The sequence below is a fragment of the Poeciliopsis prolifica genome, unplaced genomic scaffold (genome assembly GCF_027474105.1).
Source record: "Poeciliopsis prolifica strain line A6 unplaced genomic scaffold, Auburn_PproV2 SCAFFOLD010, whole genome shotgun sequence".
Lineage (NCBI taxonomy): Eukaryota > Metazoa > Chordata > Actinopteri > Cyprinodontiformes > Poeciliidae > Poeciliopsis > Poeciliopsis prolifica.
In genome coordinates, this window is record NW_026562385.1 from 1 (window position 1) to 12,795 (window position 12,795).

The following is a 12,795-nucleotide window of genomic DNA, read 5'->3' on the forward strand; positions in this document are numbered from 1 at the left end:
CTTTGAACTTCTCATTAAATGTGAAAGAGAACTTTTTTCTATAAAAGCAATGTGATCAAGTTCAAAATTTAAACAAGTTAAATGATTGTTTTAAAGTTGTATCATTATTTAGTTAAGTGTGTATTTTATCCATTTTGTTGACATTAAATATGCATGGTTTTAGTACTTTGGAAAACACATACCACTAAAGAAAATCATAGCTATGTAAACTAGTAAACTTCAAACTTATTTGATGTTTACCCTTCAAATAAGGGATTGAAGAGTCACAAATACATTTTTACAAAGGTCAAAATAAACTAATGACAACAGAAAACCCAAAGGCACAAAACCAGAGAGCCTGGACGTATGAAAGGGATTTGGTTCATAATCGATAGATGATAAATCTATAGTCTCTTATCAAGGACAGTCCCATGGTACTGATTTAAAATCTTGACCATTTTTCAAAATTCATTCCTGGTTATCAGTGGGTTGCAATATATTTTCTGATGCGGTAAAAGTTGCCACCATCAACTATGCTTCTATGCCTATCTGACCTTTAAAGGGGCGGAGCCGCAGGAGGGGGGCAGATAGGCGTGTTGAGGCCTCACTGTCTGCTGCTCAAGCTTCAGTTAAACATTTCACTTCCTGCCTGTTTCATTTAATTACATTAAGTTTGTTTTGTTTTTTTTAATCAATCTCAGCCTGTCTAAAACATACATGTAGAGTTTTAATGACTTTTTGTGAAGGGAGATTTTTTGCTGTTTGTTGATAGTATTCACAATGTCTAACGTCTACAGCCACTTAGTCCCCAGTTTGTCTTATTTGGAACTTCATTTAGAAATACTACTACTAATGCTACTACCAATAGTAGTAATTGTAAAAACAAAAGTTATTTTTATAATTAGATTTATTACTAGTAGTATTAGCCGTAATAGTAATTATTATTACTATTATTACAATTATGTAATATAATAAAATGACGATAAACAGTTGATATCAAGATAGATAATGATATAATATTTGGAGGTCAAATGTTATTTTCCCACCTTCTTTAATAGTTATCCATATATGTCAACATTTGAATAAAGTTAAATTAAATAAAGTTAAATTGACTAGATTATTGATTCTGTACTTTTTTTATTTGTAGGAATTGCAGTTGATAGCCAGCATAAAATAAGTAGAAAACATATTTATTAAAAAATATTAACATGACATTTTTAAAAACGTCATGGCAACAGACATTTTGCATACAGTTTTGGAGCAAAAATGTATGCAAAACCCTGTCTGTCTCTGAGACATTGTTAAAATTTTTGCAACGGCGTTTTAGCGCCCTCTTGTGGAAAAACCAATGGACATAAAAACATTTATTTATTTATTTATTTATTTATTTTACTGTATATAATCTATTGCTGTCACTAGCCGACTGCTCTATTTTCACACAAAAAAAACCTTCTTTTTCTTGTTCACTCTGACTAAGGAAAACTAAGACTTAAAAAATGTTTAACAGCTTTTTAAGCCTCGGCTGGTCAAAGAGAGAAAAGAAAAAGACATTCAGTGTGACATTAAATGTCAAACCTAAATTTCTTGGTTAAAGCCTTAACATTTTATATGGTTCTTGCTGGGATTATAGCCTTTCAGGACATTTTCTATTCATTTTAATATCCAGAGGTGTTGTTACATTTACCTGAGTAATGTTTTAAGGATGCAACATTACTTTCAGGAGTAATTTTACTGTACTTTTCAGGTCTACTTGAGTGACTTCTGCAAATCATTATGAAATGAAGAATAATTGTTTTAATCAAAACCTTATGAGACACAGATACATATTTATATTGAAGTGAGAACTCCTGTTTCTATACAAGCTTTGTTATTCTATCTGCTGACCCCGTTTGGAGCTGAAGAAGATACAGTGAACATAAAAGATCAACAGTGATTTCACAGTGGTCTGTTATAAACTTTATTGCCGCCAGGGGTCGTAAAAATTCAACTTACACACAGGCCACCACCATGTGCGCAGCTTCTGCAAATCTTCAAGCACTTGCGCTCTTTTCCCACATGTTGACAAGCACATAAGCGCTTTTGAAAACGTGAGTTTTATTCAGTAGTAAATTGATTGGGTCTGCTTTTTTTATTTGTACTGACTGCTCATAGCTTCCACTACAGCAGACAGAAACTTCTGCCAGGTGGCCTGGACCTGAGGGTTCAGCTCGGCTCTGAGTCTGCAGGCGATGGTAATTGTAATGCATTCGGCCAAAAGCTGGGGAAGAGAAACAATATCATAAATTTGGGGAACAATATCCCATGCATTTGTAAAACGTGTTGAGTCACTAGAGCAAACACCCTTTCTTGTACGTTTGGTGTCACTTGTCACTGGCTGAATTTATTTATTTATTTATTTATTTATTTATTTATTTATTTATTTATACCCAATAAATTCTTAGACGGCTTTCCCTACATGAAATATTCGTCAGGATAGCAGCTTACTCTGAAGTTATCCGGATCCACTTGGATTTTCTCGTAGTGCCGCCTGCTCAGAGACTCGAACATGGCTTTGAAGTTGTCCATGTTCATCACGGCTGTGTCCAGAGCCGACAGCACGACCTTTCCCAGGGCGGCCAATTTGGGGTTGTTTAAAATTGCCGTAGTGGTGAAGATGTCGCCAAAAGAGCCGAAATACCGCTCGATCCAGGGGTAAACAATCAAAGCTCTGTCGATGTGAGAAACCCGATGCCGATTATGAGATTATTGCACACCATAGTCGATATATAGCCTACAGACGGTAAACCGTCACATCGAAAGCTGAAAACTATTTTTTGACATGTCATTTCGAAGAATATCCTCAACTTGGAAGGAATTTTCAAAAACAAGAGTCAACAAAAACAGACGGACAGCGACTGGTGCTGAAATATCATGCAGCTGAACCAACATGCAAAAAAGGTCATCTCAGTTTCTGTAATGTCTCTCAATCAAAAGAAATAACCTCTTCTATTCCAGGGAGATTTTACATCATCATAGTTTTAAAACAAGACTTGAAAAGCCTCAGTTTGAACTAAAATCTAACTCTACCTTCCCCAAAGCTCTCCACCGATCTCATCAATATCAACTTTTTCCCAAACTCCTCTGACGATGCGGCGCTCCTCTTCTGTCCATTTCACCATGATGTCATGCAATAAAGAAACTGTCAGTTTGGCAAAAGATCTGGTGACATTATGAATGACCTGACACCAGCACTAAGTTGTTTTCGAGCATAAACTCTCTCTTCTGTCCGCCTCTGCTGGTCGCAGCAGGTTTTCAGCATCTGCTCGCGGGAGATTAAACCGTAAACGTTAATTATCTTAATAATCAGGCCAGCCACGCCCAAATAAAAACATGATGCCAATGTTATTAAGGGGAGTTTATATGCTTGGTTAATATGTCCAGTCATAACTGGTCAGATCTCATTTTTAAATTGCATTTTAAAAAAGATGACGATGAGCAAATTATTTTTGTTCAAGTTAAAGAGAAGAAAGATGAGTGTGAAGTTAAAATCTGAACATGAATATTGTTGTGTTTTTTTATTTGTATTACTGTTATGGTTTTGTTGTTTTAATTCTGTTTCTCCCGCTGGTGCTTCGAGTCATTTTCAGACGCAACATTCAGATTCACTTTATTCAACTTTTTTGCCCCCACTGGCCATTATTTATTTCACTGTAATGGAAACCAAAGATATATTTATTTGATATCTTATTTATAAACGGAGTGAACAATTAATAATTACAGAGGACACTTGCATATGATTTGAGTTTTTTATTGATATATTTTTTTGGCAGCGTTTAATTGCTCAGAAACTGATGTTTCGCTGCAGCTCTTCAGTGGTCGGCCACTTAATGGTACTGTCTGCCCAGGGCGGAGACCACCACGGCCAGGAACTTCTGCCAGGCCTCTTGGAAACCAGGGGTGAAGACGCTGGGTCCAAACTTGGCGGCCACGACCACAGTGATGCACTCGGCAAGGACCTGCAATCATGAGCCCAGAATACGACAAGCATGAACAGACTGACACGAATTTAAAAAGAAGCAATCGCGTCTTGGTGTGAGGGATGACTTACCCTGAAGTTGTCGGGATCCACGTGGAGCTTCTCGGAGTGCATGACGCTCAGTTTGGCGTAGGCGTTCTTGATGTTGTCCATGTTCTTCACAGCGGTTTCAAGGCCGCCCATCACAGTTCTTCCGTGCTGAGCCACTTTGGGATTTGCGGCGATGGCTGCGGGGGTGGAAAGGTCCCCGAAGGTAGGAAAGTACCTCTGGGTCCATGGGAACACGACCAGAAGCCTGGAAGCACAAAAGTGACAGTGAAAAATCCCGATCCTCAGGATGCAAGAGGTCATCGTGTCGTGGAATAAAATTTGCTCACGGGTTACCTGGACAGGGCTTGGGGACCAATTTCACCCACATCAAGGTTTGACCACAGGGTGGAGATGGCGGTGCGCTCGGCGTCTGTCCACTCGACCATGATGACGGTGTGAAAGCCTCGGACTTTTCGCAAAAAAAAATACGAGTTTGGTGATCAAAGGTGTAAGACTGTCTAAATATGTTTACGAGCCCCGCATTTATTCACAGCCCACTGATCCGTCCCCCAAACAAGACGGGCTCTGATTGGACGAGGCGCACTTGCCAATAAAATGACGTCCGTCATTTTTGGCACCAATTAATGAAAATAAATGTTGCGTCATCAATCTGGAAAAAAAAAATTCTGAAACTGTAGACAACGTGAATTTTCTTACTTTGTTGTCAATTCTCTTTTTTGTTAACGCGTTTCAGACTGAAACGTTAACACAGACTGTTACCGATTGTTGAGTTGACATGATTTCTTTGGAGAATCAAGTTCAATACACTTAAAATCGGGAGTGCGTAATATTTAATATCGGTTAAATTTTTATTAACTTGTTTTTTATTTTTCGCCAAAAGGTCTACTTGCAAAAAATGCATGTTGCTGAATAAGAAAAAACCCCAAGTAGGCCTACAACGATTTCAACATTTGTTAAGTGAATTTTGTGTATTTAACTCAAGAAGTCAGTTAGATATAAGTAGAAAAAAAAAACAGAGGCGTTATCCAGAGCAGCGCCTTGGCGTAATTCCTGTAACCAGCCAGCATTTACGTAGGGATTACGTGAAATTTGAGGAGTGGTAGCTTTTATCGAGCCAAATTGGCAGGGGGGGGTTGCGTGGCAGTTTCGTTATCACAGTTTTGGCATGGATTGATTCTGAGGCGTGGTGCGTTTAGGCTTGATATAAAGACGCAGTGACAAATTCATCAAAGCAGCACTTTTGATCTTCATATTTTGTCGCTGAGAAACTAAAGGCAGCAATGAGTCTTTCCAGCACAGACAAGGCCAGGGTAAAGGCTCTCTGGGCCAAAGCCGAAGGGAAATCCAGCGAACTGGGAGGTGAAGCATTGGGCAGGTAAACATCAAGTTATTCAAAACTCTTCCAAAAATGTGCCGTTGCTGTTTGTGTTAATCTTTCTTCCGTGTTACTTACAGGATGCTTGTTTCCTACCCACAAACTAAAACCTACTTCTCGCACTGGGGAGATCTGAGCCCCCAGTCCGCCAAAGTGAAGAAGCATGGTGCCACCATCATGGCAGCCTTGGGAAAAGCTGTCAAGGGCATCGACGATCTCACTGGCACTCTGGCCGCCCTCAGCGAGCTTCATGCCTTCAAACTCCGGGTGGATCCTGCAAATTTCAAGGCATACTTCAAATCTCTTCCGAATTTACTCGCGTAATCATGATCATGTGTACGTTTAGTTTCTGCTCTATGATATTCAATCTTTGATGTTTGTGTGTGTGTGTGTGTGTGTGTGTGTGTGTGTGTGTGTGTGTGTGTGTGTGTGTGTGTGTGTGTGTGTGTGTGTGTAATCTTCAGATCCTGGGCCACAACATCGTTTTGGTCTTGGCCATGTACTTCCCTGCTGACTTCACTCCTGAGGTTCACCTTTCCGTGGAAAAGTTCCTGCAGAACGTGGCCTTTGCTCTGTCTGAGAAGTACCGCTAAAGTCGCACTGATTGTGTGAAGCAGGAGTTTCACCATCCCACATCCTCAACACTCTACCAGACATGTGGAGACACATTCAATAAAAAATAAAAAAACAGACATCCGAGGATGTTCAATTCTCAGTTTTTGTTTTCTGCTGTTCTTTCCGATTTGTGTAATTATTTTTTTTTTTGTCATTGTAAAATTGGTTGGGTCTGCAACTGCAGAGGTCAAGGTATTTGTAGAAACTTTCTTGGAAAAGGCAAAGTGCCTGCACCGAAACTGCACCGAAATGCACATGGGGAAAAGCGCATCATTGTTCAATGACTTTAGTAATTAAGGAAGGCAGACATTTTGAAATAATTTCATTTAATTTAAAAATAATATTAGAATAAATAAATAAATAAATAAATAAATAAATAAATAAATAAATAAATAAATAAATAAATACTCAAGCAGCATGAAGAGTTTTCAGACTTCAATAATTTAATAATTTAAGCTTTGAACAAACATTTATTTGTTTGCCAGGAAGGCGGTTGATGCAGATACACATTGAAGCAACATATGTTAGAGTGCCATTTTCATCGATGTGAAGCCTTTAAGAAAAGGATATAGAAAAATGTAAATATTTTTGAAGATGTCAGACACAACATGAAGCATTGCTCTCTAATCAGTGATGCTTATGCTTTTGACTACAAACACCCAGAGACTTTTACTACAGAGCAAACTGGGTGTGCCAATTTGCCAAGCTCATGAGCTGTATGAGCCATAACCTGTTTTTATATTTCCCCCCTATTAACTCTAATTATGTTCAGCATAGATTTAAATATCTTCTTCAATTTTATTAAAAGCGAATTAGAATTACAATTTTGTGGCTCCTGAAAATTTTCAACATGATATTTCCTACCCTCATGGTAAAAAAGTCTGGACACCACTGACACAAACAAATAGCTTCTCAGCAAGAAGAATCAGTTTTAGAAGTGAACCTGGATCTTTAATTGCTCAAATTTAAATAAGCATAGAAAACCTACAGGACAAAAACAAAAGAACCAATCTATGTCTATCTATTTCCATTTCTAAGCTCCTGCAAGAGAAAAGCATCCCCACCTTCAAGCTGGCATCTTTGTTTATTATTATTTAACTAATGTGCAATTACTGCATAGGTTTACGTCATGTGGCACAGACAAACTTATTAAATAAGTTAAAATCTAATGTTTAATATTCCATTCTTCTTGTTGATGATGTTTGCTCTGTCCTCTTAATTGTATTCAGTTAATTTGGTTTGGCTGCAGGCTAGAAGAGTCTCGACTAAGATAAAGACTAATAGGAATCCTCAAATGGACAAACAAGCAAACAGGCTATTCCAGTCAGTTACACAATAGGTCCTAAACATCCAAATAAATGTTGTTTTTCTGTCATTTACAGCTTAAAAATTGATACATAATTTGTGTGTAAAAATATAGAGTAGACTAATATAAAAATTTCAGGTCATTCATTATTTTTTCGGTTTTTGAATTAAACTAAGTGAGGACCTTCTTTATGGTGCCAGTAAGTGTGTGTTTTAGACAAAAATACTATCATATAATCCTCTATTCACTCTTCAAAACTGCTTAACTTTTCTGCTTTGTTGATGACATTTTTTTGACTCAATAATTAAAGTTATGTGGTTTTGCAATCACTCAAATACAGGACATTAGTACAACAGTGTCCATTTGTAAGCAAGGGTTATTGAAAGTGCTTCACAGAGAAGTAAAGGAGCAGAGGTAAAGGGGATTACATTTAAAAACAAGAAAGAAACAAGTACAATCTGTCTCACATTCTCAACTTATTAAATACTTAACAAGTAGCACCGAAATTGTGTCTAACTGAGGCTTTTCTTTTAACCCTTTTCTTACTCTTAGCTGATTTTGATTTGATTCATTCCATTCGTTTCCTAAATCTACGTTTCCTTGCTGATGCTTATTTCCAGGAGCCATTGGGCGAGAGAAGGGACCCTGCAGGTTGGAAATCCTTCGCAGAGGTTAAAACAAGAATCCTATTAGTTAGTTGAATGATGCTTGGGCGCCCTCTGCTGGAAATATTAAAACGACGCCAGGCTGGACTCAATACGACACATGAATTAGTTGACGGGATCCACGTCTAAAACTTGCTCCTGAGTGCATGCAGTAATAATAATAATAATAATAATAATAATAATAATAATAATAATAATAATAATAATAATAATAATAATAATAATAATAAACATTTTACACGGATTATAAAGAGATTTTGCAGGCTTTCTGTCCTCTGATTCAAACAAACATTTTCATGATAAGTAGGATTAAAAATTGTAAAGATACATTTAATCTTTTCTCATGGCAGTGACAAGAAAATCGAGACACACATGAGCCAGTTGAATTAACACCGTGCTCTCTGGAGCTATTCTGGTTGCTGGATGAAATTCAGTAAACAAACGACAGGAGGAGCAGCACCTTGGAGAGCGCCAAGGTGCGCCTGGGGGGAGGCTTCAATTCTACAATACAATGGGGATTCAAGAAGAAAAGCAAAACTTCTGATTGCAGCTACTGTTTGGCTTTTTCACTATGTAAACAAAGTATGCAATTCTTTGAATTTGCATCTCAAATAAGTAGAAAATCCTGTGAAAAAGCTATAGAGTTAGCGCATCAAAAGCCAGAAAAAGAGGAGTCCAGTTGTTAAAATCTTCGTGTCACATTTACTTTAATAATATTGAAAAAAAAGGAGGCTACTTTTAGGAGCAGTTTTGGAGCGCTGTTTACTTTTTCTTGAGTAATATAATTATGAAGTAATGTTATTTTTACTTGAGTAAAATCGCTGGATGCTCCATCGACAGAGAGGAAGTTCACTGAATGAAGAACAAGCTTGTTTCAACCCAGAACTCACCAGAGAATTGTTCCTATTTAAGAAATATTTTCCCAAAAACATTGAAGTTCCCAATATGTTGCGGTCTTGGAAATTGTCCCCTCTGCTCCTTTGTTTCTGTTTATTAATAAGGCCTCTCCAAACTGATAGATGTTGGAGGTTGATATTTTATTTGATCTTCCTTTTTGAAATCTTTTAGCCTAGTTAAGAAACATAATTAATCAGAGTAAATTTATCATTTAAGATCAAGAGTAATTTCCTAGATATTGCAACCTTTCTCTTCTTAAAAAAAAAACTTTTCTATGAAAACAGGACACAAATTTTCACTAAAGAACCAGAAGTCAACATTTTGCGTTTTTTCAACCATGCCTTTATTGATCACACCAGGTGAATTCATGTGTCTGGATCTCCTCTCCAGTTGTTCATCTGTACTTCTCGGACAGAGCCAGAGCCACGGCAGCCAGGAACTTATCCATGGCCACATGGACCTCAGGGGTGAAGTCGTTGGGGAAGCTGATGGCCAAAACCACAAGAAGATTGTGGGCAAGAATCTGTGAAAAACAAGTGATGAGACAACACTTAGGCTTCATACAAGCAGAAAAAAGAAGGCAAGGCAACTTTATTTATATAGCACCTTTCAGCCAAAGACAATTCAAAGTGCTTGAACAAGAAAAATAAGGACTACATACTGTTAGAAGATGAGAAAAAAAAAGGACCAATACACAGCTTAAAGCACAGTCTTAGCTCTGAATGTTCACCTTAAAGTTGGCGGGGTCCACTCTCAGCTTGAAGGCATGCAGCTCGCTCAGGGTGAGCAGACCTGCAGTCAGATCGTCGATTTTAGCCACAGCGTCAGCAACTCCAGACATCACTGTAGCTCCATGCTTTTTGACTGGAGCAGAGCCGGGACTCATGTCCTTCCAGTGAGCGAAGTAGGTCTTGGTTTGTGGGTAAACCACCAGCATCCTGAGTGGAAGAGTAGAATGGGTGGGTAACTTTTTCAACAAAAAGTTGTTGAAATTCAAAGGTTTCAGGTGTCATTTACCTGCCAAGAGCATCTGCTCCAATGGCTGCTGCCTTGGAAGATATCTTTCCCCAGAAGGCCTTGACGGTGTCCTTGTCCTTGGCAGTAAGGGTAGTCATTTTGGCTGTTTCAGTAACCAACTAACTAACCAGCTAAGCGCGAGGGCTACTTGTCTGAGAGGCAGCAGAGGAAACACCCAGCAGCACCTCCCCTGAAACGGTCCACAAGAGGCGGTCTGAGTAATCCTGAGCAACGGTTTCTGAGATAAAATCTTTCACTGTCTCTGAAATTTCTTTGACTTACAAAATATTATTCAAACTTACTCAGTTCTATATGACAAAATATTCAAAAATAGTAAAAAATAATGGTGTGGATGGTCAGGATAGTTAGAAAATGGGAAATTGACTGTTAGAATTAAAGATTTTCATTTTCTAATTTTCTCTCATTTGCATCTTGTTTAAAGGAATATGATTTTACACTTGCAGCTTGGAAAACCGGCTTCAGTGCATAACAGAAAGAATCATTCAGATTTGCAGTTTAAGCTTAGAATGTGGTCAATAGTATGAAATTCCATTCAAATACATCGCAGCTTTGGTTACTACATCAAATTTGGGAAAGCGTTTAAACCATGTGAATGCTTTTCACATGTCCAACATGTTTGTAATGAATTTATTTAATATGAAGCTTTTCTGTTGTGTGTGAATGAAATACTAAAATTAAATAGATTTTCAATTACATTTTATACTGACTGAGATTTACCTGTTTTGTTTACATAAATGGCCTAAATTACAAGGTATTTTCAAAAATTGCGGCTCTGATTATGATGAACTATTGTTATCAAGATTGCACTGAGGAGGATAATTAATTGAACCAATTGACTAATCAAAATATACTGGGACATTTTATAATGTTTTAATTCATTATATACGACACAAACACCTTCACTGCACCATTAACACAAACAGTTCATAGGCATAATTGTAAAATAAAAGGCAAAACATTTCAAATGCAAATATAATGTCTGTATCCCAATTTCCAGATCTGAAGGCTGATTAAACCAAGTATTAATGATGCATTTCATCTGATATGACTATGAATGTGACAGAATTTTCAAACCGACATGAAGGATTTTGCACACAGAGCAAAAAGAACCAGATAACCATTTTTTTTAGGGTTTTTGTTTTTATGCATTTATTCATCACATCAAGAATGAACTGATGTAGATTCTCTTCCTCTCCAGGTGTTCATCTGTACTTCTCGGACAGAGCCAGAGCCACGGCAGCCAGGAACTTATCCATGGCTACATGGACCTCAGGGGTGAAGTCGTTGGGGAAGCTGATGGCCAAAACCACAAGGATGTTGTGGGCAAGAACCTGCAAGGTAAACATAACAAGTTATAATCTGTCTTAGCAACTACAACCCCTGTCAGATGTGATAGAAGGAGACAATAAGGATATATTCAAAGCTCAGAGTCTTCACCTTGAAGTTAGCAGGATCCACTCTCAGAGTGAAGGCATGCAGCTCGCTCAGGTTGAGCAGACCTGCGGTCAGATTGTCGATTTTGGCCACAGCTTCAGCAACTCCACCCATCACCGTTGCTCCATGCTTTGCCACAGGAGCAGATCCGGGGTTCAGGTCCTTCCAGTGGGCAAAGTAGGTCTTGGTTTGTGGGTAAACCACCAGCATCCTAAAAGGTCAGAAAACAAGAAAAGTGGGTGGGAAAATTTAAAACAGTGAGAGGCTGGAATTGGAAGATTTTTGTCACATTTACCTGCCAAGAGCATCTGCTCCAATGTCTGCTGCTTTGGGAGAAATCTTTCCCCAGAAGGCCTTGACGGTGTCCTTGTCCTTGGCAGTAAGGGTAGTCATTTTAGCAGTTTTGAGTACCCTGCTGAATCGAGATCCTGGGGCTTTTAAGACCGTGAAAGAGGGAGGACACCTCTTTCACAGGACCTTCCCTAAGAGAGGCCGTCCAATAGCAGCGCTTCATTCAGGGTAATATAAACAGAATTGTCCTTCTTAAAAGGATTTTCAACTCCACGAACTGGTATGTTACAATAAAAAGATAATGGCAAGCTATACCATTTAAAATGATCTTCCCCTGGATAAAACATTTATTTGACATTAAATAACCTTTTGTTGAAATTGTTTATGATATGATTTGGATAAAATGGATTTAGGTTTTCTCAAAAAATCAAATTCCAACCCTAGATCAGATTTTAGGACTAAGAAAATGATTACATTTTCAGTTTTTACAATAAAAATAGCAAACAGTTTATGTCATAATGCATATAGTTTAGTTAGTCACTTATTATCATAGCTTTATAGACAGAGATCAGCCTCTTAAAGAACAATTCAAGAACACACACAGAGAAGATCCAGGCAAATTTTGAAATCCAGGCTCTGCAGTCGGGGAAATATTATTAGATTTGTCTGGAAACATTCCAAGATGTTGAATTTAGTTACTTTCTGGCCCCTGCAGCCAAAATATATGCTCGAGCTTAATCTAATCAACTGCACTGCACCTGCAGGGCTGGATCCACACTTAGTGGAGAGATAAGTCTCATTTCTAGTTTAGCTGATAGGGTTGTGCTTTGACCTCCCTGTTATACTTCTAGTCTATGTTCTTCTTGTAGAAGAGGAGTAAAGCTCTGAAGAAGCAAAAAAATAAAAATAAAAATAAGGATGGGCAGTAAATGTGCTTTTAACAAGACAGGATGAATACAAATATTATCTCACTTCATTTTTTTGACTTTTAGTCTTTTTGTTTCAAACTTCAGCTGTAAAGATGTAAACTCACTTGCTATGCATCCAGTAGTGTCTTATCAGCTCCTCCCAATAACAAGCAGCTGTCTAGAGCAGACAGCTGCTGCTGCCACAGTGTTTTTCTCAAAGA

General features: G+C 38.0%; 5 protein-coding genes across 5 annotated transcripts; 1 reads left to right on the top strand and 4 right to left on the bottom strand.

Moving 5' to 3' along the window:
* Positions 1–1,922: 1,922 nt before the first annotated feature.
* LOC129363935 (hemoglobin subunit beta-1-like) lies at positions 1,923–3,257 on the bottom strand. The gene is made up of 3 exons (XM_055036291.1): positions 3,046–3,257; positions 2,464–2,686; positions 1,923–2,236 (listed from the first exon to the last, which is right to left on the bottom strand). Exons 1-3 carry the CDS (start codon positions 3,135–3,137, stop codon positions 2,108–2,110), a joined length of 444 nt encoding a protein of 147 aa, XP_054892266.1. The 5' UTR covers positions 3,138–3,257; the 3' UTR covers positions 1,923–2,107.
* A 493-nt stretch (positions 3,258–3,750) lies between these two features.
* LOC129363899 (hemoglobin subunit beta-A-like) lies at positions 3,751–4,549 on the bottom strand. The gene is made up of 3 exons (XM_055036231.1): positions 4,379–4,549; positions 4,067–4,289; positions 3,751–3,974 (listed from the first exon to the last, which is right to left on the bottom strand). Exons 1-3 carry the CDS (start codon positions 4,468–4,470, stop codon positions 3,843–3,845), a joined length of 447 nt encoding a protein of 148 aa, XP_054892206.1. The 5' UTR covers positions 4,471–4,549; the 3' UTR covers positions 3,751–3,842.
* A 688-nt stretch (positions 4,550–5,237) lies between these two features.
* Positions 5,238–6,135, top strand: LOC129363897 (hemoglobin subunit alpha-like). Its single transcript, XM_055036229.1, has 3 exons — positions 5,238–5,420; positions 5,501–5,708; positions 5,885–6,135. The coding sequence occupies exons 1-3, from the start codon at positions 5,326–5,328 to the stop codon at positions 6,011–6,013; spliced, it is 432 nt and encodes a 143-aa protein (XP_054892204.1). The 5' UTR covers positions 5,238–5,325; the 3' UTR covers positions 6,014–6,135.
* A 3,087-nt stretch (positions 6,136–9,222) lies between these two features.
* Positions 9,223–10,096, bottom strand: LOC129363768 (hemoglobin embryonic subunit alpha-like). Its single transcript, XM_055036046.1, has 3 exons — positions 9,921–10,096; positions 9,634–9,841; positions 9,223–9,426 (listed from the first exon to the last, which is right to left on the bottom strand). The coding sequence occupies exons 1-3, from the start codon at positions 10,016–10,018 to the stop codon at positions 9,298–9,300; spliced, it is 435 nt and encodes a 144-aa protein (XP_054892021.1). The 5' UTR covers positions 10,019–10,096; the 3' UTR covers positions 9,223–9,297.
* A 977-nt stretch (positions 10,097–11,073) lies between these two features.
* On the bottom strand, positions 11,074–11,825 carry LOC129363769 (hemoglobin embryonic subunit alpha). Its single transcript, XM_055036047.1, has 3 exons — positions 11,671–11,825; positions 11,379–11,586; positions 11,074–11,272 (listed from the first exon to the last, which is right to left on the bottom strand). The coding sequence occupies exons 1-3, from the start codon at positions 11,766–11,768 to the stop codon at positions 11,144–11,146; spliced, it is 435 nt and encodes a 144-aa protein (XP_054892022.1). The 5' UTR covers positions 11,769–11,825; the 3' UTR covers positions 11,074–11,143.
* Between the last annotated feature and the right edge of the window lie 970 nt (positions 11,826–12,795).